At 45.7% G+C, this 26,397-nt stretch overlaps 1 protein-coding gene across 2 annotated transcripts in view; it reads right to left on the bottom strand.

The window, feature by feature from the left end:
- The window catches only part of LOC139046664 (uncharacterized), a 29,340-nt gene extending 8,764 nt beyond the window's left edge, over nt 1–20,576 (bottom strand). The window contains exons 1-3 of one of the 2 annotated variants that reach the window (XM_070541130.1): nt 20,189–20,576; nt 18,351–18,432; nt 2,059–2,402 (exon numbers count right to left, since the gene is read on the bottom strand). In XM_070541130.1, the coding sequence (XP_070397231.1) occupies nt 2,059–2,402; nt 18,351–18,432; nt 20,189–20,490 (728 nt within the window). In that variant the 5' untranslated portion in view covers nt 20,491–20,576. The remainder of the gene's footprint in view (nt 1–2,058; nt 2,403–18,350; nt 18,433–20,188) is intronic. The other variant, XM_070541131.1, reaches the window with a different exon arrangement.
- Nucleotides 20,577–26,397: the final 5,821 nt, after the last annotated feature.

Raw genomic sequence — 26,397 nt, forward strand, 5'->3', positions numbered from 1 at the left:
CTGGAGGGAGTCGTGAGGCGCGAGTCTTGCGAAAGAAGTCCCAGTCGACCCACGTGTACGACTTGGGCTTCCTGACGATGCTGGGTAAGTGCACGGCCAGTATGAGGTGGTCGCTGCCAAGATCCTCCGCAAGATTGGACCAGCGGGCATCGGCTGTGTTCTTCACGAAGCAGAGATCTGGAGTGGTGTCTCTGTGCGTGGATGTGCCGATACGGGTAGGGAACGCCTTGTCTGTCACTAGGGTGAGATCGAGCTCGTTCGCATGCTGCCACAGCGCGGTGCCCTTGGGGGTGTCATATACGTAACCCCAGGTGCGATGCGCAGCGTTGAAGTCGCCAGCAATGACGAGCGGGTTTGAGCCAGCAAGACGTATGGCTCTCTGGAAGAGGCGTCGGAAACGGTGACTCGTTTGTCTGGGGCTGCTGTACACGTTGAGTATGTACACACTTTGCCGGGACGCGTCGCTTGGGAGAATCTCCGTCATGATGTTGTCCACCTCGGACGTGCCGAGGTCATGCGGGAGGCAGGTGAGCTTTTTAGAGACCAACGTGGCGGTACCACGTCCTCCCGCGAGGCCTGGTAACCACTGGTAACCGGTAAACGTGGCGGTGTGTGTTAAAGTTTCTTGCAGAAGGATTACGTGGGGCTTGGCATCGTGACTACGTAGGTATTGCTGCAGGGAGGCTTTCCGCGTAGTTTCTGCTTAACGATCTTTATTTTATTATCCTAGTCGAGAATTTCATTACTTAATAAGAAATAATTATGCAATTAGGCAAAATAAAAAAAACAAAAATGGAGGACGCTTGAGCTTCGCCTTTAAAATTGGAACGCGACAGTATTCAGACATCGCTGACTGCTTTCTCATACTTCCCGGCAACTGCAGCGTATGCAACCGTAATGTTCACGGGGCAACGCTCGCGGCGAACGCTATGTACGAAGGCGGGCTTTCCGGTAGAAACGCGGCCTCTTGCGAGGGCCGTGATGCGGCGGAGGCGAGCGCTATCTGGAAGTATTTCAAGGAAACCGACATGCCCCTCCGTGAACTCCTGAGATATTCGTGTGCAGTCGAGCGCATATGGTGGACGCCGTGGCCGGCCTATGGATTGGTAGAAACGCTGGAAGAGGGGTTTGCGTTCTCGCGTAACAGAATTATGTTTTCTCCTATATTCAATTTACAATCCGAGGGTGTAGGTTTGGTGCAAGTCGCACTTTACGATTTTTCTACGTATTTCAGCATGAGATATATAATTAGTTCCGCAAATTCTTTGCGCCACGTGGAGAGCTGAGGCGTGGGTGGTTCGAGAACCTTCCTTGTCGGAATGACGTCCGACGCCGGATGCCGGATTTTCTGCGATATAGCGCCCTTAGCGTTACCGCGTTAAAATGCCTTATTAGCTCCAAGACATTATCAGGTATTATCCTCGCTCTGTGCAGCTACGTGGCAGTCGCATATTTTTTTTAATTTTGGCAGAAACTACACGGGGCACCCTGTGTACTGACCAGTTGTGCTTAAGATCTTCAACGTCATTTATTGATAACAACAACTTCGTCTCTTCACTCTGATCAGAAATGACCTATCAATATTATTTAAATATGTGCTCGTAAAGATACGCGAAAAATGAATCAACTTGACATTAGCTCCTCTTACTCGACATTTTGCAGGTACCCCGTCTATTTCGGTGAGCCACCTGAAGAGATCGAATTGATTCATGTGAGGATTGTGATAATCAAATATTTTGTTCCAAAAAAAAGAAACCTTTTTCAGAGGCGGGAGGGTGAAATCCATGTATCGCCGAGTAAAGCCAGCTCTGACACCGCCTCAAAAGCCATCGCCTTTCAAAACTCGTGTGGTGTTCAAAAGAACCAACCTCCGCGTCACGTGACCGTGTTCAACACTGTCATTGGTGGAAGCGTGTGCCTAGCGTCGCCGAGCCGCTGAGTTTTCAGGAGGAGAGAAAATTAGACTAAGAGTGGTTCGCATTATTCAAGTACACTCCTCTAGCTCTCACTAAAATGAATGTCCAGGTCCCGTGTCGTTATCGCCACCAACGTACGTACTTGCCGCAGACGCGCGCGTAGAAGTTGTCGCACGCAGGAGCACTCAGGTTCATAGCCCCGGCGAACAGTTGTGCGTAGTGTCGGCACTGCTCGGACTTGCAGACGTCAGCCGCGTGTTGTGTTTGAGGCGCCCTCTGCAGCCGAAGAGGAGCGGCGATCAGCAGCTGCAGCAGGATCACCACCACGAGCGCCACGATGGTAGCGGCCAGGGGCCAGTACTCCAGCAGTCCGGTGTTCGTGGTGGCGTTCGGCTGAGTACGGTGGCGGGGCTCCGAGACGATTAGCCTTTGCTCCTCGACTGCGCGCGCGGCCACCTTCGGCACCTCGACCGTCGCTCGGGGCTCCTGCCGGCCGTCACCATGCGCGAGACCCCTATGAAAATGGCCATTGCCTTTATGTTTCCTTTATGTTTCCTTCTTGTGTCCTATGTGACCTTTATGTTTCCTTGTCCTTTGTGTGACCTCCAGGATGTGAACTTTGTGTGTACTACGTGTTTACTCATCCTAACGTATACCTCGAGGAAGTTACCTTTATTATGCCTCTAGGATGTGTCCTTTATGTTTACGGCAGGATGTTAACTGGATGTGCACTATGTGTTACCTGAGTGTACACTTGAGTGCACATGTAGGTAACATAGAGTGCACATAACAACTGTCTTTACATATAATATAGGCAGATCTATCTGTACTGTGTGACAGGCATTGATACACTCAGCAGAGTCATTGTAAGTACTAAATCTTGACTTATGCTTTCATTTGGTCCAAGAAAACAACCCTTATTATAATTCTTGTAGGATGTGTCCTTTGTGTTTACGGCAGGATGTTACCTAGGTGTGCACTTCAGTACACACGTAGGTAACATAGAGCATATAGTGGGCGAGTTGGTTACGATTCATCGTACCTTTAGCAACAGCGCAAAAGCAACGCGGAAACAAGGAACACTCCGAAGAAACAGCGCCGTCTTGTTGTGTTTCTTCCTTTTGTCCGTGTCGCTTTCGCGCTGACCACAAGTACGAGTAACTGCTGTGTCGATATTAGCACGCGTAGAAGCAGGGCAGCGCGGATCCCGTAAATGCTTGCTTGGGCGTACAACTGAACAATTTATAATTGTGAGTTGGCTAAGTATGAAAGTTGTGTGCGGAGTATGGCCGTATTTGATTACGCGAGCATGCAAGCAGTACGCCTGTCTCACTTTGGCCGAAGTTCCGCTGCCGCTGCAAGCCAGCTATCGCCACATTTTGTCGCCTTCATTCCTTACGCTACGAGCAAATATGGTGCCACCTATGCAAGATAAAGCCTGACATTCTCAAAAACACGCCACTGGGCACCATAAGAAGCGTGTATATGTGTGGCAATTCCGAATTTCTGATCGGTAGGCGTCACAGCTCTCGCGGCTGCCCGCACACCGTGCGCCATCCCAAGCGACGGAACAGCACATGATGCGCGCTGATTGGCTCGTGTCCGCCGACAAACCACAGGACAAGCGTTCGCGCATAGTTCGTCTAAAATCTCTGCATATACTTTAAAAAAACAAGGCAGCGCACCAAGACACTTTAAAATCAATAATTTGTGTTTAAATACCAGCCTTCCTTCCAGCAACGACGTTTTTAAATCTCGAAGGCCGTGCTTTTCCAGAATTCACGCCCTAAAGAAAAATGTAGATCTCGGAGGCTAAATTCACGTTTTAACCGCAGTGCGGCGCTGCCGCAGTGTAACGGTTGACGGTGAGCTGGGTCACGTTGTTTTGCTGTGAGCGGTGAGAGTGTTCGTTACACAGTAATTTAATCATATTTTCGAAGTGCCTAAACAAACTGTGATCCGTACCGTGTGCATTAACCATCAGGAAACCTCTGGACTCGTGTAACGCCATTAGTTCGCCTTATGTTTCGTGTGATACGCCAGTGTCTTGTGTAGCGCCCGTCCGAGCGGCCTTTGTTCTCGCCTGTCCGCGTTCGCTCGTGGAATACCTGATACTGTGGCTTCGAATTATGGTGCGTGAAAGAATTTGTTGACAGTTGTGCTTTCGTGCGCTGGTGTTCATCGGCGATTCAACAGTGTTCGCGCTGGAAAGAGTGTCGCCGCGTGGTGCCTGCGAGACGAAGAAGCCGTTTGCTGACCACATTGAAGGTAAGCAGATCTGACGCTTGCGCGCATTCTCGCAGCTTTTGGTTCATGTAGTAAGCTTTGTGGAACGACAACAGAACACTTTCTGAGCGTACGTTGACCATGTTGCTGTGCACATTTAGCAAAGCGTTTCACGAGGGGAGTTTCCGTGAAATGTATCATTTCTTACCGCTTACTTGCTTTATGGAGTGATGTGCTACCACCGCCGATTGTTGGGACTTAATGGGCAAATATTTACCTAAACGCTGAAAGTTACTGTTTTCTCGGTAGTTTCCCGGCAAGAAATTCTTCCGTAGATATGAATTTCCGCAAGTTACGTTTGTAATGGATGTCGATGTGTCACGGGCATCGCGAGTTGGCACGCGACTGCGATGTTTGACACTTGAACAGGTATTAGCTTGTGTGAAGATTACTTTATTGATAGTGTTCAGATTGAAGTGCAGCTTCGCGAGAACTTGTCTGCATTGTTTGTGTTCTTCGACGTGCTCGTGTATTTGTCTTCTATATTGTAGGGCAAATGTAGACCGACATTACAACAGCGAAATTTCTTTTTAATCGAGGCATCTCAATCAGACGCTCGTTTTCATTAATATTTTCATCCGAAGAACGGGATGTGAGTTCCTGCGATTGTTAAAGACAGTGGTTTGTAGCACTGCCCAATAAGGGATGCGATTTGCTTGCGATGCTTTGCGCTCGATGTTTGCCACTCTTATAACCCACCTTTCACGGCTGGCTGTTATAGTTGATAACGATAGCGGAATGTCGGTCAGATCAATGAGCAAAGGAGTAGCATCGGAAAAGGGATCGCTACAAAATCGCGGTCTAGGTTTTAGACCCTTCGTAATCGATTGGTCATTTGATTTACTAGATCTTTAAGTTTTGGTGATAATTTCCCATGTAGTCTGATGTTTGCGGCTGGTTTTATTCCCGCCTGAATTTTACCATATAACAGTGTAACCACTTGAGATATAACTACGAGACATCTGTACAAGCAGGCACACAAAGATTTGTTGGCCAGTTGCCTACTCCTATAGGTCATGTACTACTTAGCAGCTGCTGCAGAAATGTTTAAAAAAATTTGTGAGCAATTTAATACCTGAGTGGACTGGCAGGTCAGTCTCTTTCAAACAATTAGTTAAAAGCTTCTGTGTTGCCCTGATGTTTTTATGATCTGTTTTTGACTTCTCCACGTTTCTTCGCTGTGTGCATACAGGCCAGGCTGTTCTTGCTTAAATGAATATTTTTGAATAAGTGAAAAAGATTGGCTTTTGTTTTGTTTTTCAGGTGCCTTGTGAGCTCTCACCCAAGCAACACATTCCAGAGGTCTGCTGTGAGCAGACGTGGCAAACTGAAGTAACATTCAGATAGTCCAATAAACTGTTCGTAGTTTCAGACAAACTTTTGCAAAGTATAGTCAAAACTTTCTTTTAAAAGTGCAAGCACTGATCCAACCTGATCTTTCCATCCAAACATTACATATTATATTAGTCACAAAGACATAACTAGAACAGCAGCACTGCAGTGAGGAACGTACAGTGGTTCTCCAAGTGTTATACTGAAATAATCTGTGAAGGCTAATTAGTTTGCAATTTTAGAACAAATTGTCATGAATTTCTGTGCCATAACAGAGTTTCAATCCATGCGCTGCATCATGTAGGGAACAGTAACCTTACAATGAAAACCAATGCAAAACTTTTTAACTCAGGAAAAATTTATAAATATAAAATGTGTACACGGAACTCTTCATCTATGCATGTCTACGTAAAATACAGGATTTAGTCACTGCGGCCACATAAAGGATGCATAAAGGTAGGACACACGAAGGAAACATAAAAGCAGTGGCCAAATTTCAACATGGAGGAAACATAAAGTACGGTAACATAAGGGATACATAAAGGGAGGACACACGAAGGAAACATAAAAGCAGTGGCCAAATTTCAACATGGAGGAAACATAAAGTACGGTAACATAAGGGATACATAAAGGGAGGACACACGAAGGAAACATAAAAGCAGTGGCCAAATTTCAACATGGAGGAAACAAAGGATATTTCCTCATGTGAACTGCGGGAAACATACAGTAAACATAAAGGACATAACCATTTTCATAAGGGGAACGCAACCACCGCAAACCTAGGCCGCATGCTCGTGCACAAGTATTTTATTCATTCGGTTCATGTATGATTTTATCAATTTTTTACAGGACTATGCGATAAGATGCAGACCGTCTGGGTGCGCTGACTATAACAAATACGTCTGTCGCAACACACGCGAGCACGATAGCTCTAAGTAGACTTAACGCAGTCTTAACGCAGTCTTAACACGCGGTAACCCACGGCGTCTCGTATAAAGTACCACTGGAACATCTAGGAGGCGCTGTTGCGACCACTTCGAAACATTCTCAATGTTTCAGTGTGCTTACGACAGGTCGTACGTCAGATTGCGCGGGGTAGAAGCGCGCGTGTCCTGCTTTAAGCGCGGAAGCATTTTGGGGTCGAGTGTTGCACAGTACTTTGCGCAGGTCAAAACGCCCGACGCGGAACCAGCTTTGATTATGTCAGCTGTGAAAGGCAATCACGCAGTTTCTGGAACCCGTGCGCGGGGTCTTAGAAGAGACGCTTCGCTGGCGGACATTTAGAGCTGTATACCTATGCGTCATTGTTTTTCGCATATCAGATTGACCACTATTCAAGACGAAGACATGGGAAGAGAACGCAAAACGACGACACGGGCGGTAACTTTCACATGATTTATTCACGGCAACACGTAGCCATATATAGACAAATATGGCATGCGCAGAACGCAGCAACAACGCTACTCCTCAGCCTAGTGGGGCAACCACTTGTCAAAAAATCTATCTCCGATTCAAGCAGCCTAATGTAGGTACCACTAACACAGTGGTAGTTTTTCTTTCTTATTGAATATGCCTCCATCACTTCGCGTGGAGTGTGGTCCTGGCTACTCCCAACATTTTTTATCTCCTTGAAACGTGGTTTACAGGGACAGGCATTGCAGTTCGCTGGAAAGTGCCACAATTCATCTTTATTTAACTTTGGTTCATGTTCCTTGACTCGATAATTCAGGCACCGTCCCGTCTTCTCTATGTAGGACTTGCCACACGCTAGGGGGATTTCATACGCAACCCCTACATTGCATTTGGCATATGGCTTGGCATGCTTCTTGCAACAGTCTTGCCTCCTTTTAGGATCACCGAAGGTGCGAGGGCAGAGCCGCGCCAGCTTAAAAGGGGCTGATAAGACGAGGGGGACTCCGACCCGGCATGCCATCTTCCTTAGGTTGTGAGGCACCCCGTGAACCTTGTGTTCGCTTCCCCTGTCTTCGTCTTTATTAGCGATCAATATGATATGCAGTAGACACCAACTAGGCCAAACTCATGTTCTTTTGAATCATTTTTTTTCGTCGTTATCATCCCTAAAAAAAGGCTAACTGGCGTGCTTCCCCATTTCACAGGGACGGGTACAGGTTGTAATCCTAGTGCAGTAGTATAGCCTTGGAATATTACTAACGTGTTCAAGGCCTCAGTAGAGGCGTCGTGATACTTTTAGACAGATTAGATAAAATCATTTGGTACAAGTAGGCAAAATACAAAGGCCTAGTGACAATTTAGTGCACAATTTGAAGCATGAGTGTCCTCCTTCCATTTGCTCAACAGCGGCTGAGCACGTTTTAGTTTTACTGGTTCGCAAATACAGTACACGAAGGCGTGTGCACAAGCAGCGGCTGCGATAATGCTGGGTCATGTCAGCTTGACAGTTCCCCCCTCCTCCTCCGAATCCGCACTTTCAGAGTGATAATTCACAAGCACAAAACACGACTACAAACAATGTAAAAGCGCCTTTTGTAGCACGGACAATACGCAGAACTTAGTACAATAACACACAAAAAAAGAATACAGTAAAGGCTTGCATCGCCGTTCGGTGAGTTGAATATTGACATGTTCACAGATTACGATTTGCCTAAGCAACTCGCGTAGACTTTATTTCGTTTGCTGGTATCCAGGGTGATGAGCATTTATTGGCAGCATTTTTTAAGTGTGTCTTCCAGTTATCCTCATAAAGAGAAGCATCTGTGCCGGAATCGACGTCACTAATTGCATAAAGTCATTGCCCGAGACAGGTTATTGAACCGAACAGGAACCGCCATATCCTCCTAAGACCACTTCTGCGATAATACATTTCACATTGCCTTCAATTTTTTTTTCGAAATCTTCTCGCAAGTGTTTACGTAAAATATTCATTTTCGGTATGAAGTACGGTGAATGTGTAACTGTAAAAAAAAGGTTTACTCGTATTCTTATCATCTTCTTTCGAGAAATTTGAATGCTATTGATCTAATTCTATGCGTGGTTCCAGACGGCCCAAATCAACCTTGAGGTGTGTTGCAAAATCACTGAGATTGCGTGAGAATACCACACCCGACAGCAACATTGCAATTTACCACAGTTACCATCTTCATATTTGTGTTTAGGTACCGGCAGATGCTGATCCCGAATCGACCACATAATCATGGATCGTCCGTCAACTCGGACAGAATCTGAAGCAAAATAAATATAAAGGGTTGCCAGCTTTGCGCGAAACGCTTGAAGCGTAGAGGTTGACAACGACTGTTGAGTATATATATAATTTCACTATTCTTCGAAATAACTATTAATTCGGTCAGTGCAAGTATCCCACTGGCTGACCATTGCAACTCACGAAATGGGCTGTGCGCGGGAATGGCGTACACAATACGCATATGTGGCGACCATTACGACCAGGTCAGAAGAGACGCTTGCATTCTCGAACTAGGTCGCGCCAGTTATGTTCCCGAAACGTTTTTTCAGGGGGCTTCAGACAACCAATATTTCTCTTGAATTTCGTTTTGCCCTACCTGTCGATATAGGTTAATTGTGTCGCTAAAAGACGCCCTGCAGAACGATTTGTGTCAAAGCAACAATTACTAAGACAGGAAATTACGGTTATGTAGCTTAAATAATGCGTCCAGGCTGTTTCTATGTTCAGTGGAGCCACACAATGTGTGCACACAATTGTATTCATTTTAACAATTTTGTGCAATAAAACTCAAACTTCCCATTGTATGCATTTCCATGGGTAAGTTTGCACCAGCACTTTCTTGTAGCAAATTGTCTATGCATTCAGAAGATTCAACTTCAAAAATCACGTTATTTGGTGTAACAATGTGCTAGTTTGAGGCAATCACATTATGCAGTAGTTCTTTTGTATTCAAACGCTGTAACTGCGTCTCCATAGTCGCGTGTATTGGTCAGGCTTTGAAGTATTTTGGTAACCTGTTCATGTGCAGATGTCCTGTGAATGCGTACTCAGACATCACTTACGTTTCACTGCATTAAAAGAAAGCACCTAACCAATGTCATTTTTTTCTTGTTTCTAGCCCTCAGCGCTTCCAGCCAGCGAGCTAACCACGTGGCATTCGAATCGCTCAATTTACATCCAGAAAATACACTCTTTGGTGGAAGGAATGCATGAGTGCGTATGTGGAATATTGAGTAGCTGCAGAGAGGCATGTAAGTCTAATATGAAAACCGACCAATGATTAACGTGCTCTGGTCTAACTTGTTCTGGATTAGATCTTTAAAAATACAGACAAATTTCAATACCCGACCACATTTGTGTTCTTTCTTTTATTTAACACAGTGAGCGATGTGCAACCTTCTGAGATTTTTCGCTTCCACATGGTAGAGGGTGTGGCCATCATTGAATTCCTTGAAGCTTCTACAATAATTGTGCTTGCTGTGCCTGGAAAAGTTCTGAATATATGTTTCAGATAAACGTGAATTCTTGCAGAACGTGGCACACATATTTCTGTATTTGTCTTAGGAGAGTTCGTCAGAAAAGCAGCTTTTATAGCTTCAGCAACTCATTCGTTGTGGCCGCTTCGGCTGGCTCTTTGTGAGTTTGACCGTCAATTTCATTGCGGCAGCTTTCGATAACTATAATGCTGAGTGTTTATACTGCTTATTTTCAGATATTTTCACAGTCTACGTTCCCAAAACTTAAATAGACAGGCCACATTGTTAAGACAGTGATCTGAGCACCAAAAAAATCTGATAAGGCAGCAAGAACAAGTTCTCACAAGTAAACACTTATTCTCACAGAGATGCAAGAATATCATAGCCCATCCAGGGGATGCACGGAAACCAGATAACGGCCACAAGAAACAAAGCCTAGTCATATGTCACAGCCACTTAATCAAAAATGACATTTAACTCCAGTCTATACATAGTGAAGCCTTAGCTATTGTGCCACTTTGCTAGCACTGCTGCCCAGTACTGCTGCGTTCCTGAATGGCGGCTCACCTTTGCAGGCAGCAATAGGCGTCTAGCTACATTCATCATTCATGCATCACTCATTCAGGGCAATACACACCTTGTTGGAAGGAAAATGAGCTATAATATAGCTTTCTAATGGTTCTGGGTAATTAACTTGAGAGAGGCGTCTTGAACCACACCAGACTAGACTAGCATTGCGTTGCCGCATGTTCGTCAGTGGCTTAGCCAGGGAGGCGCATCGGACAGGTAATCCTTCGCCCCCGAACCCAAAATTTCTGCGTATCTGGCATAAAAATACTTGAACACAATGCTCACCTGCACCCCCCCCCCTCCACCCCTCCCAAGGTGAAATTCTTGCCACGCGCTCACACACACACACACACACACCAAAATACTCCTTGCTACCGCATTGGTGCCAGTTAAATTAGATAGAAGTACAGATCTTCGATATCAATATTAACAAGTCCGGAACAGAATCAGATTGGCTGAGCAAAATAATGAAGACACCAATGGCGAGCCTCCATCTGATATGAAGGATTCCTCCTAAATATGGAGGAACAAGTACTGAGGTAGCTGGTAACATTATTTGGTCTGTACTCTGACCACGGATTATTCATCAGGCTCAGTTTTGCTGCCTCTCACTGAAGCAGTGGGATCAGACTAAGATCCCTATTGAGAACGCGATGAGGAGAATAGCTTCTCTCCCTCACATTATCCCACCGTTCGCTCAAGAATACGCCCAGCTGAGCACCATAGCAGAATTGGCGATCCAAGCTACCTGTGAGCACTTTAAATATTTCCCGAACACATCATTACTGTGGTGGCTGGATTACCTGCCCCTTGCAAGTGCACTTGCATGACCGATATGAAATCGTTTGGCTGTAAAAAGAGACTTAAGACTATGGTACTCCTGTACACTTATGTTCCTTTGGACTAACGTATTATATTATGACGCCGCTATTTCAGGAGATGATAGCATGGTATGGGTCAGCCTTACACAGTTCCCTCCTTATAAAAGTAAGGAATATGTGGGATGCCTGCAACTCGACTTGAGCTCCATACCATACATGAAAAGAGTGTGCTTACAGGGCTGGTAGATGGTACAGCCGTACATGACGCCCACGAGGCAGCTTCATTTTTATCAAAGATAGCCCAAATACAGACGTACACCGGTTCCTTGAGTGACTATAAACAGCTGAATGAAGTCAGTAAAGCCACATTGCTTTGTCAAAAGGTACACGAGCTTCACAATAACTCATTTTTAATGCTTGCCTGCAATGGGTACCGGGACGCACCTTTGGCCCTTTCGATGCCATGGCAGCAAACAATATCATGAACATGTATATACCCACTTCTCTTGTCCCAGACTCACTTATCATTTTCCTACTCCACAAAAAATTCGCTCTCATGCAACACGCATGCTTTTACGCTCAAATTTGTTAGCCCTAGCTGCATCAGTTTTGCCAGCAGTGTCAGGGACACATCATCCTTAACTGCAATTTACAGTAGGAAATAAATAATTTTAACACTGTGATCGCAGGCATTTTGACCCATTGACTATAAATGAAAAGAAATGTAACTGTTGCTTGAACGAAGAGAGTAATCTTTTGCAGTTGTAGTGAGTCAGTGCAGCTTCATGTAGTACTGTTTCACAGCAGGTCTGAACAAAGGATCATTATGGGTAGAAAATTATAGGCCTAATTGTGCTATTCACTTCCACTGAATGTGACCTTCAATAAAGCATTGTGTGTAAAAAGAGCAAATGTTCTTTCAAATGAAGCATCTTCCAGCTGATAGCATTTTTCCTTTTGCCATTTTTTAGCATCCATGGTAGAGAGATTAAATTGCTAGTGTTTCTGTATAAGGTGTGCTTCTGAAGGTGCACATGGTATTGAAGGAGCTAAATTCCAGAAACCAATGGCATTTTAGGGAAACACAAATGTATTATTGCAAAATATCTTACAGTGTTACTCCACTGTCAGAAATGTTATTCGGAAGAGTTCCCTAACTCCAGTTGCTAATTTATCAATGGCCCTCACCGATTGCAATGATTGATCCCCCAGTGACTTCTTTAAGTAATTCTGGTATTGTTAGTCTGCTACTTACTGTCAGTGCTATAGCTCAAATTTCAATAGCCAAGAGACATGCAGTAGGCGACATAATCATGTAATTTTTTTAACTGATGGTTTTTTCACAATAACGGTGTATCAAGAAGCATGTCACGATCAGTGCAGCTGTGAAAAGTTGGTAGTGTCGGTGTCATGGTCTCCAAAAGTCCTGGCCAGTGGCATTTTTGGCTGAGCAGACCATTCAGGCATCCCTACCGACTAAATCGTCGACACCACATGTATCCCCTCCATGCAAGGCTACCAGTTTATTAGCCGTTCTTCTTCAAAGTATTAGTTTTCTCTTTTTCTTTTTTATTGCTGTAACTCTGACGCCCTGTCTATCTTAAAGGCCATATTGTTTGGAATAAAATGGCTTCCAGTGTCTAACATAACTTGACTTGCAATATGTGATATAATCCATATGGCTACTCGCAAAAGTCTATTTGGACTAATATACGTGCACTGACTTGAGCAGTCACCTGTGAAGGTTTAAAATTGGATTGCTCAATGGATTGAATAATATCAGTTGGAAAGTAGCACTGACTGCCTTTGAATGCATCTCGCTCATGACGCATATGTAAATGTATGTTGCCTAACCAGCTCACTTTCAGACTTTAGTGCAATAGTTACTATGTCAAGTCTAGTGCTTTTTTCTTTTAAGACGGCGACTATAACTATTATTCAAATAAGCCAGCTCGGGACAATTAATGCACTGTTTAACTTGTGGTGAGTGCGGCATGACCTTACGAAAGAGGAGAATTCATGCTCGTCTTAATGTTTAGGCCTATGCCTTTCATTTACCTCTCAGTCTCTCTGGAAATAAAGAGCAGGGCATGACATGAGCATTGCTGATCACTTCTATAGTGGAAACATCAATGGATTCCGGACAGAGCCACCTCCTGTCCCTTATGCACACGTTTTGCTACTGTCAAAACTGTTCCTGTCAGTATCCAAGCTTGCTCACCAACTATTCAAATTAGATTATACGTTTTCTAATGTTTTTTCAGGTGCCATCTGCCCTCTCCTTATCGTGGTATGAAACGTAGATCTTGCTGGTCGGATGCAGCTATCTTAATGAAAATATAATTTGCACGCTTCTTCTCTTGCCCATTGAAGTGCGTCATCCAAACAGAACGCAAACGCTTTCCCTCTTAGGTGCACTCTTGAAAACAAAGGTTTGTAGACACATGCATGCAGCGTGATATTGATTTTCATACATGCTTGTGCTTGCGCCTTCAGCCAGTGAGGCTCGCACATATATCGTTCGGCAACCATGCTTTCTGTGAGATGTCGTAAGCGTGTTCAAGTACAAGACACATTATGCTATTTGCAGTGAGAGCTAGGCACATCTGGCTAGTTAAGGCTGCATCTTTAGTGCACAGTGGCTGTATTCAAGCGTATATTGTTTTCTTAATTAAGAAATGTTCCGAAATTTGCTCGCATATCGTAGCTGTACGTGACTCTAGAATTTGGTAGCTCTGTTGTAAATGCTGTAAGAGGAATTCCTATTGGGTATGTCTGTTCATTTCAGAAGCGGATTTTACTCAGTTGGTCATCAGACAAGAAATTTGGTTGTGTTTTTAATACCCAATTCCTACATTGCATATTATGCTACACACTAAATGTGCATACAGGCCACATATTTGAGCATTAAAGTAACAAAATGTGCACACGATAATTCAATTTATTGTTCCCATTCATGCGATTATGGCGGCACCCTAAAATCCGCATTCATCATTCGTCTACACGCTAATATGAAGTTTATTTAGAGTTCAGGGCGGGAAAAGCAGTAAGCAGTATTTCAGCTGCACGTCGTCTGGCGAGCATCTCATGTGGGTGCTGCTATACAGAACCTCTTCTATAGTGCCAGTTCGACCGATCCATACAGCGGAATTCGACAAACATAAACCTATTTACAGGGTCCGCATGTCGCAAGGATTACTTTGTCGAGGTTGAATTTCTTCTCTTTTTCGTGTTATCCACCGTTCATAAACGACCTATTTGCGATAGCGTACGCGCAGCACGGTCACGAAAAGACCTTATATGCCTGCTCTATCGCCGCCGACGTCACCAGAAAGGAGAAATATTTGCTTTAAGTGTAACCACCGGAATAAAGTGATCGCAATCACACCTACAGTTAAATTTAAAACAAGACATGCCAAGAAGCGGAAGACAATAAGAGCTGCCATACGTAAGCGACCAGCGTCGCGATTATCGTTTCACCGTGAACACTGAAATTTGTCGACAAAACGTGCTTCTTGTGGCTAGCGCTGGCCAGACATAAAGCGTTGTCGGCCGCACATGCCAAACTCGTTTCGAGCGCTATCGAACATCCATTAGCGTCAGCCGGGAAGTCGGCGAATCGCTGAAAGTCTGCCGCTCGAGCGAAAAGCAGGCGAATTGCAAATGCGTTCATTCCGATGATAAAGGTACGATATCCACCGTCTGCAGTCAGGAAGTGAGACGCATCGGTCTGCGCTACTTACTATGCGCGTCATCGAAGGATTCTCGGCCTAATCGCATGTCGCGTGTCGAACGCCGCGTCGTAAGGAAGAGCTATTTTCCCATGCCGTTCACCTAGTGGGCTCCCTCACGCACCGAGCGCACCATCTGAAAGGTCATCTCAAAATGCTAATCCTGCATCGCGTGCGGCGAACGTGAGGCGGCAGCCAACGAAGGGAGCTTTGCCCAAACCGGATGAGCAAACCGCAAGAAACGGTCTTATTGTAATAAATCGCGGCTATCAGCGCGTGACAAGGAACGAAAGAGCTGGATCATCGCCTGATCACCGGCGTCGTGTCGTCGGCGATACGATTTATAACATTTGTAGAAAATTATTCGGAGGCCATTAACTGCCCTGCTCGTGTATTTATAGACGCTTTCTATAATGATTATTCGGCGCTAATGCGTTATAAGACCGATGAAAGTTTTTCTAATGTATGCACATATCGTAGTCACATGTGCATCTATTGTTTACTTCAGCACGGAACAAGTGAAAGGCTGTGAATCTGATCCATATGTACAGTTTAAACGAAATTAAGTCTTACTTTTTATTACTGCCTTTAGGCTCCCGATAAGCTGAGATGGATTGAGCCCATGGATAGGTCGACTAATAGTCGTGAAAAGATACTGTACAATATGTACAAATAGATTGTCATTTTTGCACTACTCGATGACTTCAAAATAGCAAATCAGGTATTTATTTTCTTATTATGGTTTAAAATTTGTATTTGGTGCGAGACACCTCAGTATTATTTCGCTTAGCTTTTCACAAGCTCTTGGTTAACAACGACACATCTTTGCGGCACGAAAGCAAACTGGTGTGTGTGTGTGTGCGTGCGTGCGTGCGTGCGTGCGTGCGTGTGTGTGTGTGTGTGTGTGTGTGTGTGTGTGCGTGCCTGCGCGTGTGTGTGTGTGTGTGCGTGCGTGCGTGTGTGTGCGTTTTGAGTGCGTGAGTGTGCGTACGTGTGTGAGTGTGCGTGCGTGTGTGTGTGTGTGCGTGCGTGCGTGCGTGTGTGCGTGCGTGCATGTGTGTGTGTGAGTGTGTGAGTGTGTGCGTGTGTGCGTGCGTGAGTGTCGCAGCATGTCTCAGAATGACTAGTCAAACCTTCGTCGACTGCAAGTGTGGAAACTAGACCGCCTTCACAACCGCATACCCACAACGCTTATGCAAACCTGTCATTCTTATATACAAGTATTCCAAGTGTGACGCAAAAATACGTATAGCTTCCATCGCTCATTGATTCCTGCTCGGCATCTCTTGAACAAACCGAGTCGTGGCTAAACAATACCACTCCCTATAACGAAATTTTCTTTCCACGTCAGCGTACAACACTTTTCTTTGTGATCGACGCAACCGCAGAGGAGGTGGTGTGCCCATAGCTTTCAAAGAAGAATTTCTGATCATTCCGATTGCCATTCATTCATTCCTAGAGCACATCTTCATTTTACTTCAAAATCGAGCATAAACCTTATCTTAGGTGGGTTCTACCGCCTTCCAGGTATAAATTATGCATTTTCAAGCAAGTTTTGAAGCTTTGTACACGAAGTACGCGTGCTATTTCGGCGTTCCTTTCTCATCGTTTAGGGCGATTTCAATTTCTCCGTTATTAACTGGACAACAGCTGATATTGCAGTTAGAAAATCTCTTCACAATGAATCATTCATAAAAAGTTAGGAAGATTTTGGTGGTTTTCTGAAAATAGAATTGGGTACGGCAAGTGTCAGTAATGCACCAGTCCCACTGTGTGCAATGAATCGCGGGTGAGTGTTCTAGAAAAAAAATGCCATGTTTTTGTCAAGGAGAGCCAGTGATTGTTTGCTGTCACTTGTCCATCCCTGTTTGCTAACGAGGAAACCTCCATCACTTACCTATCAGCTCTATCATCGCTCTTGGCAACTAACCTCGTGCGCTGATACATAAGGAAGCACCCACCGCTCTTGGCATGTGCAGCCATGCGGCTACTGTAGTCATTTTTCATGCAAGTTATGAGTTCACGCACTTCCTCATTCAAGCATTGATAGTGATTATGGTTATAAATACTCGTTTACACCCAGAAGCAAAATAAGTTGGTATTTAATGGCAGTCCTATTGACATGTGTTTCTTAGTCCTTGTTTCTTTTTATGTCATCACACTTCCAATAATAAAAGACCTTGCATGCTACTGCTGAAAGCTGCGAGAGCTCGTTACCGGCATTAGGAAACATGATTACTAGACTACAAGATGAAACACGCATGAAATGCACAGGATGGGCACTTCACGTCAACTGGTTTCACTACACGAGTGATTACATACATGCATGAGAGGCTATCAGTTGTGGCGAAATTTGACTATACATGACAGGTAATCAGATACATCACTCATTTTACCTATTATTAATGCACTATATCTTGATTAAGTAATACATGTGTCTATTCGAAATACGAATACAAGGTTTGCTATTGCATTTATGGGCTTCTTTTTTGGAAAAACACGTATATACCAATGTGCACTTTCAGCCTTACATGTTCTCAGTATTTGCGTGCTGCCACATTTTTCAGGTTCTACAGACCTTGCTAACAGCCTCATCCAAGCGGAATATTCCCTAAGTCTGTCACTGAGGCAGCTTTCGGTACCTTCAATAACTTTCCTCAGTAGCGACTGTTACAGTAAACAGACCAGGAGTTTCGTTACTGGCAGGCTGCAGGAGCATTGTGCGCTGATTTAGCCACTGACTTAGCTAAAGGAACTCTTATTGTACCACAAAAACTTGCGCAGCTTTTGGTTTTCACACGAGAAAACAAAACTCCCTAAGTTCCCCATGAATACACCAAGAACAACACTCTCAAACAAATGTAAACCCTTTGGTGTGTTTATTTGCCACACAACCATAATCGTCATCTGTCTTGCTTGCGTTTCCTTTCTTGAAAACGCTGCACTCGCTACTTTCCTGTCGAGAACGCACTGACATTCTGATAACGCACATATCGTTCGTGACTAGGAAGTACCCGGCTCGCAGGGTTAAAGGAAGGAAATGCGGTCATGACAGAGGACAATTATTGTTGTGTGGCGAGATACAATCCAAAGGGTGTAATTTTGTTAAGAGTGAAGGGGGGAAAATCAAACATCATTCTAATGGCGTCTATTGTGCTCCCGTTAGGGTGTGAGTTATGCAATAAGCCTCAAGCTTGCTAAAATGACAAAATAAATAACACTGTGAAATCGATGGCCCAAAGTGTCGTAGCCTAAAGTGCGAAACCGCTGTAACTCACCGGCGGCTGAGGCGGCAGCGTCTTGCCCGAAGACAGCGACTGTGACTTCAGCAGCGTTGTGCTCGAGGCTGCTTGCGTCACGCTGCGAAGGACAGAGCGCCAATCAGAGCCAATGTCTATGTCACAACAAAAAGCTTTGTCTTGACGTATGCGCGGATGTACTGCGATGCCGACAGGCAAGCGCAGTAAAGGCCCTGGATATCTGAAACGTAGCTAAAAGCTTCGATATCGCCTGGGAACTACGTGACCAGAAAATAACTTCAGCGTACCCGCTGGTAACGCGGCTTGTAGCGCTACATTTCTTTAGAAGTTAGCACCCTTTGGGGCTTATCTTGTCCAACAACGACAATTGCCATCTGCCTTGCTTGCATTTCTTGAAAACTCTGTGCTCGCTACTTTCCTTTCGAGAATGCTGTGTAATGCTGATAATGCGCAAGCCGTTCGTGACTTCGAAGTACCGCACTCGCAGCGATAAAAGAAAGGCGGGAAGGACAGATCACGACAACTGTTCTGGAAAAAGGTACAGCCTAAAGAGGTGTAAATATTTATAAATGTAGCTAAAATAAATATTTTTCTTTTGGCACAAACCGCGAGGCGCGGCCACCGGTTGTCGCGACTTCTAGATGATCCAGGTGCTTTAAAGCGTGGCACGCAACAACGACATCTCAAGACGTATTATATAACGAAAATGCACACAGCTCTTCCTTGCTGTATGAAAAGCTTTCATGCAAGTCGAGTAAATCGACACAGCTGTCGCGTTGGTAAAGATTCGCAGGCGTAGGCAGGACGCGAACGAAGAACTTGGCCCACTGATACTGCACCTCTTTGCCGCGAACCAATACTGGAGGCGGTTAGTGGCAACCTCTGTAAACGAGATTCAAATTATCTGAGCGCCAGGAAGCAAAATGCAGATGCACAAAAGCAGATAGCTGGCGAGGAATTAAGCTGTCGCTCGCACGCGAAGAGGCGATGGGCATTCATGACGGATTTGAAAGGCAACCATGGACACGGTGTCCGTCTGCAGCCAACTTTTTAAAACCAAAGGCTTTCTTAGCTTCTTTAGCCCGTTCTCGCGGTTCGTGCCAATGCAAAGGCATGCAGTGTTACTGCTCCAAAATAACTTCATCTTGGGCAAGTTGGCGCTTAGACTTAGTATACATATTGCTTCTGACACAAAGCAGAACATGAAGCTGAGGAAAGAGAGGCACAGAAAAGCGCCATTGTTTCATGTTACTCTGACGTTCGATCCAAGGTAGTTATCTTTATTTAAGCCTCTTTGAACCATGATGAAGGTTTAGAATAATATCTTGAGTGGAAGTGATTCCCTAAAGGTGAAGTGGACCACCACCATCCTACTAGAGGAATCCATTAACCTTCCATAAGACAGAACGGGAGGCGGCATTAACACGGCCGCTTCAAGCTCTATAGATACAGGTGGATGGGCTTATTTATGTCACTGGTGTTAGGATGAAACTGGAATGCCTTGGCAAATTGTACGAGAGATCAAGATATCAGCCAATGCTTTTATCTCAGTCAAAGAAGCGTTCTTTTTCTTTTTTTTTCTCAATGAACGTAGAAAAGCAAGAGCTATACCTATTTGAGGCCGGTATCCAGCTAGTTCTACACGCTTCAACGGCTGGCTTCAACGGCTTAAGTAATCAAACAATGCCTATCGCATTAGCAGAAACGAATGAAACCTACAATCGCTGACTCTGTTATGCAGAAAGTGCTCATCAGTAGCTACGAGGCTGCAGGTGGCCCATCCCTGTTACATCACCGATTCAGTCCTTCCTTTATTGGTCAAGAATAGGTGGCGGTACCCGTTACCGACGGCTTACCCATCCACGCCAGTAAGCTGCTGCTGCGGCTGATGTGGCTGTGACTGGTCAATGTCCGATGTCTGCGCTTTCTCGTGGTGTTTCTTTCCTCCTTTTCGTTGATGCTTGGGGCTGCGTGGGCGTATAGAGCTTCCCCCGCCGCCGGTGATCGATGCTGCCGCGACATGCCCTTCGGTGGGCGCAGAAAGTGCAGCCTCACTTGGGGCGCTGGCAGCTGCGGTGGCGGCGGTGGCCGGGGCAACGGCAGCGTCCGAGGCAGCGACTGGAGCGACGGTTGGGGGGGCAGCGTTCTCTTCATCCATGGCGGCATGCAGAGCAGTTGCGCGCAGAAAGCGTTCACACTAACGGTCAACGGCACGGCACTCCACGAGCGCGTCACCAGTTCATTTGACAACGTCGATGCTGATTCCAAATATTGGCGCATACCCACAAGTCGACAATGGCCGAGAAGCGGGCCGTAGAATAAAAGTGAAGCTAGGTAATGACGATCCACTACGATAGTTCATATCCGGAATAGAGGAGTGGCCCAGAAGAGGACCGTAGAGGTAGAAGTAATACTACTTGATGTAAACGACGTGTACCGGCCACACATCGAAATATCAAAAGACCGGGGACAGATTTCCAAATTCGCTAAAAAGGGCAAAAACTAAATGAAGTAACATGACGTTGAAATGTAAGAAAAAGAGTACGACTGAGCGCCTCTCAGGACATGGGCCGGCGTTAATGAAAAAATCAATGAGGCAATGTAGCGAGTGACACACCGCATTGCCACCATTAGAACGCGTCACCTACGAGGCCTGTATGCAGACAGGTTCTTCGCTCGCGCTTCCCACTGAACACGCTGCGCCAGCTAGCGACGCCACCACGAAGTCGGGTGCCTACCAGATATGTGAATGTTACGCTATGTTAAGCTACGTTACGTGGAAAGAGGCGCAGGAATGAATATGTGCGTGTACATTTACAAGCGCATGTGCATGTAGCACTGCCCACAACGAACAGCCCGTGCCAGGTTACATCGTCGTTGTTCTCATCATCTCTTCAATCATGATAGGTCTGCTCTAGGTTTGAATATACATGCCGCTTGTTTGATTGCGCCGAACGCCGTAGCAAGGTAAAGGATTTTTAAACCGTTAGAGAGTGGAACATACATAGGCAGCGATCCAAGTTGGCGTTAGAGAGGTTCATTCAGCAAGGAACGAAGAACATTTAACTGCATGACTACCCCAAAAAGGTGCGCAATCACTGAATTCTATTGGTGCTAACATATATGGGGCAGCGACTTAGAGGTTTACGAAGAAGCTCGAGAACAAGTCAAGGACCGCCCAAAGAGCGATGGAACGAAGAATGTGAGGCTTTCACGTTAAGAGGTAGGAAGAGAGCGGTGTGGAACAGAAAGCAAACGGTATAGCCGATATTCTAATTGACATCAAGATGGGGAACGATGGTGCATAGGCAGGCCATGTAATGTGGAGGGTGGATAACCGATGGACCATTAGAGTTACAGAATGAGTGCCACGAGGAGGGAAGCACAGTCGAGGACGGCAGAAAACTAGGTGGAATCATCAAATTCGGAAATTTACAGGCGCAAGTTGGAATCGGTTGGCGCAGGACAAGGGTAATTGGAGATCACAGGGAGAGGCCTTCGTCCTGCAGTGGACTCAAAGAGGCTGATTATGATGATGGTGACTATAGTGCACTATAGCACTATAGTGTGAGTCGTCCCCCCTTGTAGAGGTAGTGCTTAATGGTGTTGGGTGTCGTGGGTTGGAATTATTGGCGTTTTTTCTTTTCACTTTTTTCCTTCTGAGACAATACAATAAGAAGAGCTTGTTGGCGCAACCCACCGCCCCGTTCCAAAGAGGACGCTCATAGCATCCGTCCATGCAACCATCCACTAGCGATGAGTATCACCGTACTATGGATGTGGTGGACGTAACGCAATAGGAGGAGGCACAGATTCTAGCACAGGTCTTCAGGTGCTGCGGGCCAGCTAGCGCAGGTGTAAGGCATGGGCGTGGAGCTGTTATGATCACCGGCGAGCCCGCCACCAGGTCAGTATGGCAGGTTGAAGTTGAAGTTGAAGTTGAAGTTTATTTTCACCACTAACAGTACAGTGTGTTTTACACAGAACAGTTGTGGCGTGGAAAGTGGAAAAAAAGCTGCGCTGATGCAGCTTGACTAGCCCCACCTCCTATCCGTACAAAGCAGCAGAACGACAGCACAGCAAACTTCATACAGTCTTAGCATATCAAAGAAAAATAAGTAAAAACGTGTACAATAATTGTGAAGTATACATAATTATATGCGCCCTTGGGTGCCTACAAGTACATCAATCATTCACGCACAAAAAAACAAAAAACCAACGACAAGTAAATTATTGCAAGGTAACATAACAGTAAGACATACTGTAAACAGAAAGGAGGGCTTTAGATAGACAGAATTTTTCTAGGCTTGTAGCAGATTATGTAAACATGTTGAATAGCTCCCTGCCTGAAAGGACACGCAAGTGATCTTCTGTCAGCTTGAACGTATTGAGTATGTGTGGAATGGTGAATTTTAACATTTGGAGACCGTAGTTCGTTCGTGTTCGGGGAATGTGCCAGTGTTCAGAATTTCTGATGGGACGCAATGATATGTTCGGCTGTAATTGCGCTAAACCTTTTAGGTTTTGGCTATTTCTACGAATTTCTGACCTTAACGACAACAACAATTGATGTTCATAGGCAACACTGAATTTTAAAACCTTAAATTTTATAAATAAATGAGATGTATGATCTCTATAGCCTAAATTGGCAACAGCCCGCAAAGCACACTTCTGAAGTGTATATATCTTATTCTTTAATGTTTGAGTTCCAGATGCAGAAGTTCCAGATTTCAGTTACAGTTCCAGATTCCAGAAGTAAGATAGGTAAGTAGGTAAGTTGGTGTGTGTTATAACGTAGGGTGAGAGTGCTCGGGGAAATTCCCAGTACCCGTGTACGACATTAAGTTGCTGCCCACAGACTTCCAGAGAAAGCACCAAGAAGGCGAAGATGGAAATTCAAGACGATGAGCAAAACGAGAACAAGGTAAAAGCAGGAGCCAACGCTTTAACAAGTGTACTTGACTTTTTCATGGCGGAACCAACGCTTTGACAAGTGGGCTTGTCTTTTTCAAGACCTTGAAAAATTAGAAGTCCACTTGTCGAAACGTTCGCTCCCGCTTTTACCTTGTTCTCGTTATCATTGCCCCAGGACCTGACAGATTGGGTGGGCTGGAAAAGGCGCAATGTGAATGATTGCATCGTTAGGGAGAGTTGTGGTCACTGATTGTAGGAATAAAAATACTCTCGCACGTGGAAAAAAGTATTACAGAGTCGGTAGAAGCATGCTGGATTCGCTGGCCTATTTGAGTCGAACGAAGCTTTAGGGAAATAGACTTCTGGCAACCGAGGTGAGCCGCTCGGTATGGCGGGCTAGCGAATGAGCTTGCTCGTTGTCTTCTATCCCCTGATTATCGGGAATCCGTTCCAAAAGTGCCGGGTGGTGTGTTTCGGAGACTGCTGTGTGCTTAGGTGAGCACGAAAGTGCCATGGAAGAAAGTTTTGTGCGAGATTTTGAAGCACGCCTTGGCTGTAGGATCGTGTATTAATTGCGTCGGCGTCGTGCGCGGTTCGTCAGACGGCGTCTGCAATGACCTGTTCTTCAGCATCCATGGCAGTTGGCACGTTTATATAAGAATTTGACAACGAATGCGATGAGGCCACTACTGCGGTAACCATTCGCTCCAGTGTATGGGCAGCAATTCCGTCGTACGTGGTGTGCGGTGGTGTGGTGAGATGGGCGGCGCGGACCTGTCAGCGGCCTTGGTGAATATACGTGCTCGCGTTCCTACGAATTGGAAGTATATAGATTCGTGAAATTGAGTTGCATAGTGGTGTAGCCTTATGGCGCCAAAATTAAAGGGCATCAAAATTGGGGGTCGTACCCCCGACATTAGGTGGGAGACGAACCCACGACCTTCGGCGTTAATTACGACAAAGTGAATTACGGAACAGTTCATTTGGAGTTTGGAGTTAAGGCACTCGAACCCACGACATGTTGTGGTAATTAAGGCAAAGCTGATTAAGGGCCAGTGAATCAGGCTAGAGCTAAGGCAGTCGTACCAACGACCTTTGGTGGGAGTCACAACCATTTTGAGATACGGGCGAATGGGTTCGACTCTCGAATTCACGATGTCACTTTGATTCCAATTGACATAGTGAAGCTCGAGAGTCGAACCCACTACCTTAGGTGTTAATTAGGATACAGTTAAAGGTTAATTAGGATAGAGTTAAGGCGCCCAAACCAACGACCTTTGGTGGGATTCGAATCCGCGACCTTTGGTAGTAATTAGGGCGAATTATGGCACGATTCATTAAGGTATAGTTAATTAAGGAACTCGGACCCACTACCTTTGTACGAGAAAACAGCAGCAAGTAACACGCATTTGAATGAGAATACCAAGCAACATTGTCACGTGGTAGTGACGGTCAAGAAAGCAGCGAAACTGGAAGTGAGGAAACTAGCAATTTATTCGGCGAACCTGTGTCCTCGAAAATAGACTGCACTCAAGGCAAACTTGAGGCAACGACAGCGGCAAACACAGTCGGCGATCGCCTAAAATCTGCTGTGCTGGTCAAACGCGTCGGCTTTTACACACGAGTCATCGAAGGTTCCAGAGTAATTGGTGGTGCCCGCGTGTCTTCCAGACACTTTTACAGAATTTGCGTCGCTCATGCAATCAGGTTACACAAGCTCCGGTGGCAACATAACCATCGAAAACATTAGAGAGACTTCCGATACATGCGGGCGCGTCCCGCGCTGAGGGATAACATTTGTTAGACCGTGAAAAGTGCTCACTCGAAAAAGACCACGTGGCAATGACCCCCTCTCAAAAAGCAATGTCTCGATGCCGCGAACATGACCGGAGAGCGAAAAAAAAAGAACACTTGCTAAACAGTAACAAAACAACAAAGAAACAAAGTCGGAAGTATAATAGAGTCCAAAGAAAGAAAATAAAGGGCAAGATGCAGCTATGCAAAGTCCCAAAGTTCGTTACCACTGGTAGCATGGTTTAAGTCGCATAACATGGGCTATTTCAGGTCGTGAGCGCCGCCACTGCGATAGCGAAATGCCGTCTGGCACGACCTCATAGTCCAGCACGCCAATGCTTCGGATTATCTTGTAGGGTCCGAAATAGCGGTTTAAAAGCTTCTCGCTAAGTCCTCGTCAGCGTATTGGGGTCCAAACCCAAACGTTGTCGCCAGGCTGGTACTCGATGTAGCGTCGTCGAAGGTTGTGTCGGCTGTCGGACCTCTGCTGATCCTTGATCCGCAGGCGGGCGAGCTGTCGGGCTTCTTCGGCGTGCTGGTGATATGTGGCGACGTCAAGATTCTCTTCGTCGGTGACGTGTGGCAGCATGGCGTCGATGATTGTCGTCGGGCTCCTGAGGTAAACCCGTTTAAACGGCGGGATCTGTGTTGTTTCTTGTACCGCCGTGTTGTAAGCGAAGGTTACGTACGGCAGAACGGCATCCCAGGGCTTGTGTTCGAGGTCGACGTACATTGCTTATTCAGGTGCTCCGTAAGACCATTCGTGTTCGGGTGGTAGGCAGTTCTCCTCCTGTGGCTTGTCTGCCTGTATTGCACAATGGCTTGGCTGAGCTCCGCTATAAAGGTCGTTCCTCTGTCTTCAGGGGCGCCATGTCCTAGCAAGATGTTCTCGATGAAAAATTTCGCCATTTCGGCTGCGCTACCTTTCGGCAGAGCTGTCGTTTCAGCGAACTGGGTAAGGTAGTCCATCGCCCCGACGATCCACTAATTGTCGGATGTGGACATCGGAAATAATAATAATAATAATATTTGGGGTTTTACGTGCCAAAACCACTTTCTGATTATGAGGCACGCCGTAGTGGAGGACTCCGGAAATTTTGACCACCTGGGGTTCTTTAACGTGCACTTAATCTAAGCACATGGGTGTTTTCGCATTTCGCCCCCATCGAAATGCGGCCGCCGTGGCCGGGATTCGATCCCGCGACCTCGTGCTCAGCAAACATCGGAAAGGGTTCCAACAAGTCCATCCCGGCCTGCTTAAATGGTCTGCAAGGAGGCTCGATCGACTGTAGTAATCCCGCTGGCCTTGTCGGTGGTGTCTTGCGTCGCTGACAATCTCGGCATCTTTTGACGTAAC

Source organism: Dermacentor albipictus, chromosome 6 (assembly GCF_038994185.2).
Source record: "Dermacentor albipictus isolate Rhodes 1998 colony chromosome 6, USDA_Dalb.pri_finalv2, whole genome shotgun sequence".
Taxonomy (NCBI): domain Eukaryota; kingdom Metazoa; phylum Arthropoda; class Arachnida; order Ixodida; family Ixodidae; genus Dermacentor; species Dermacentor albipictus.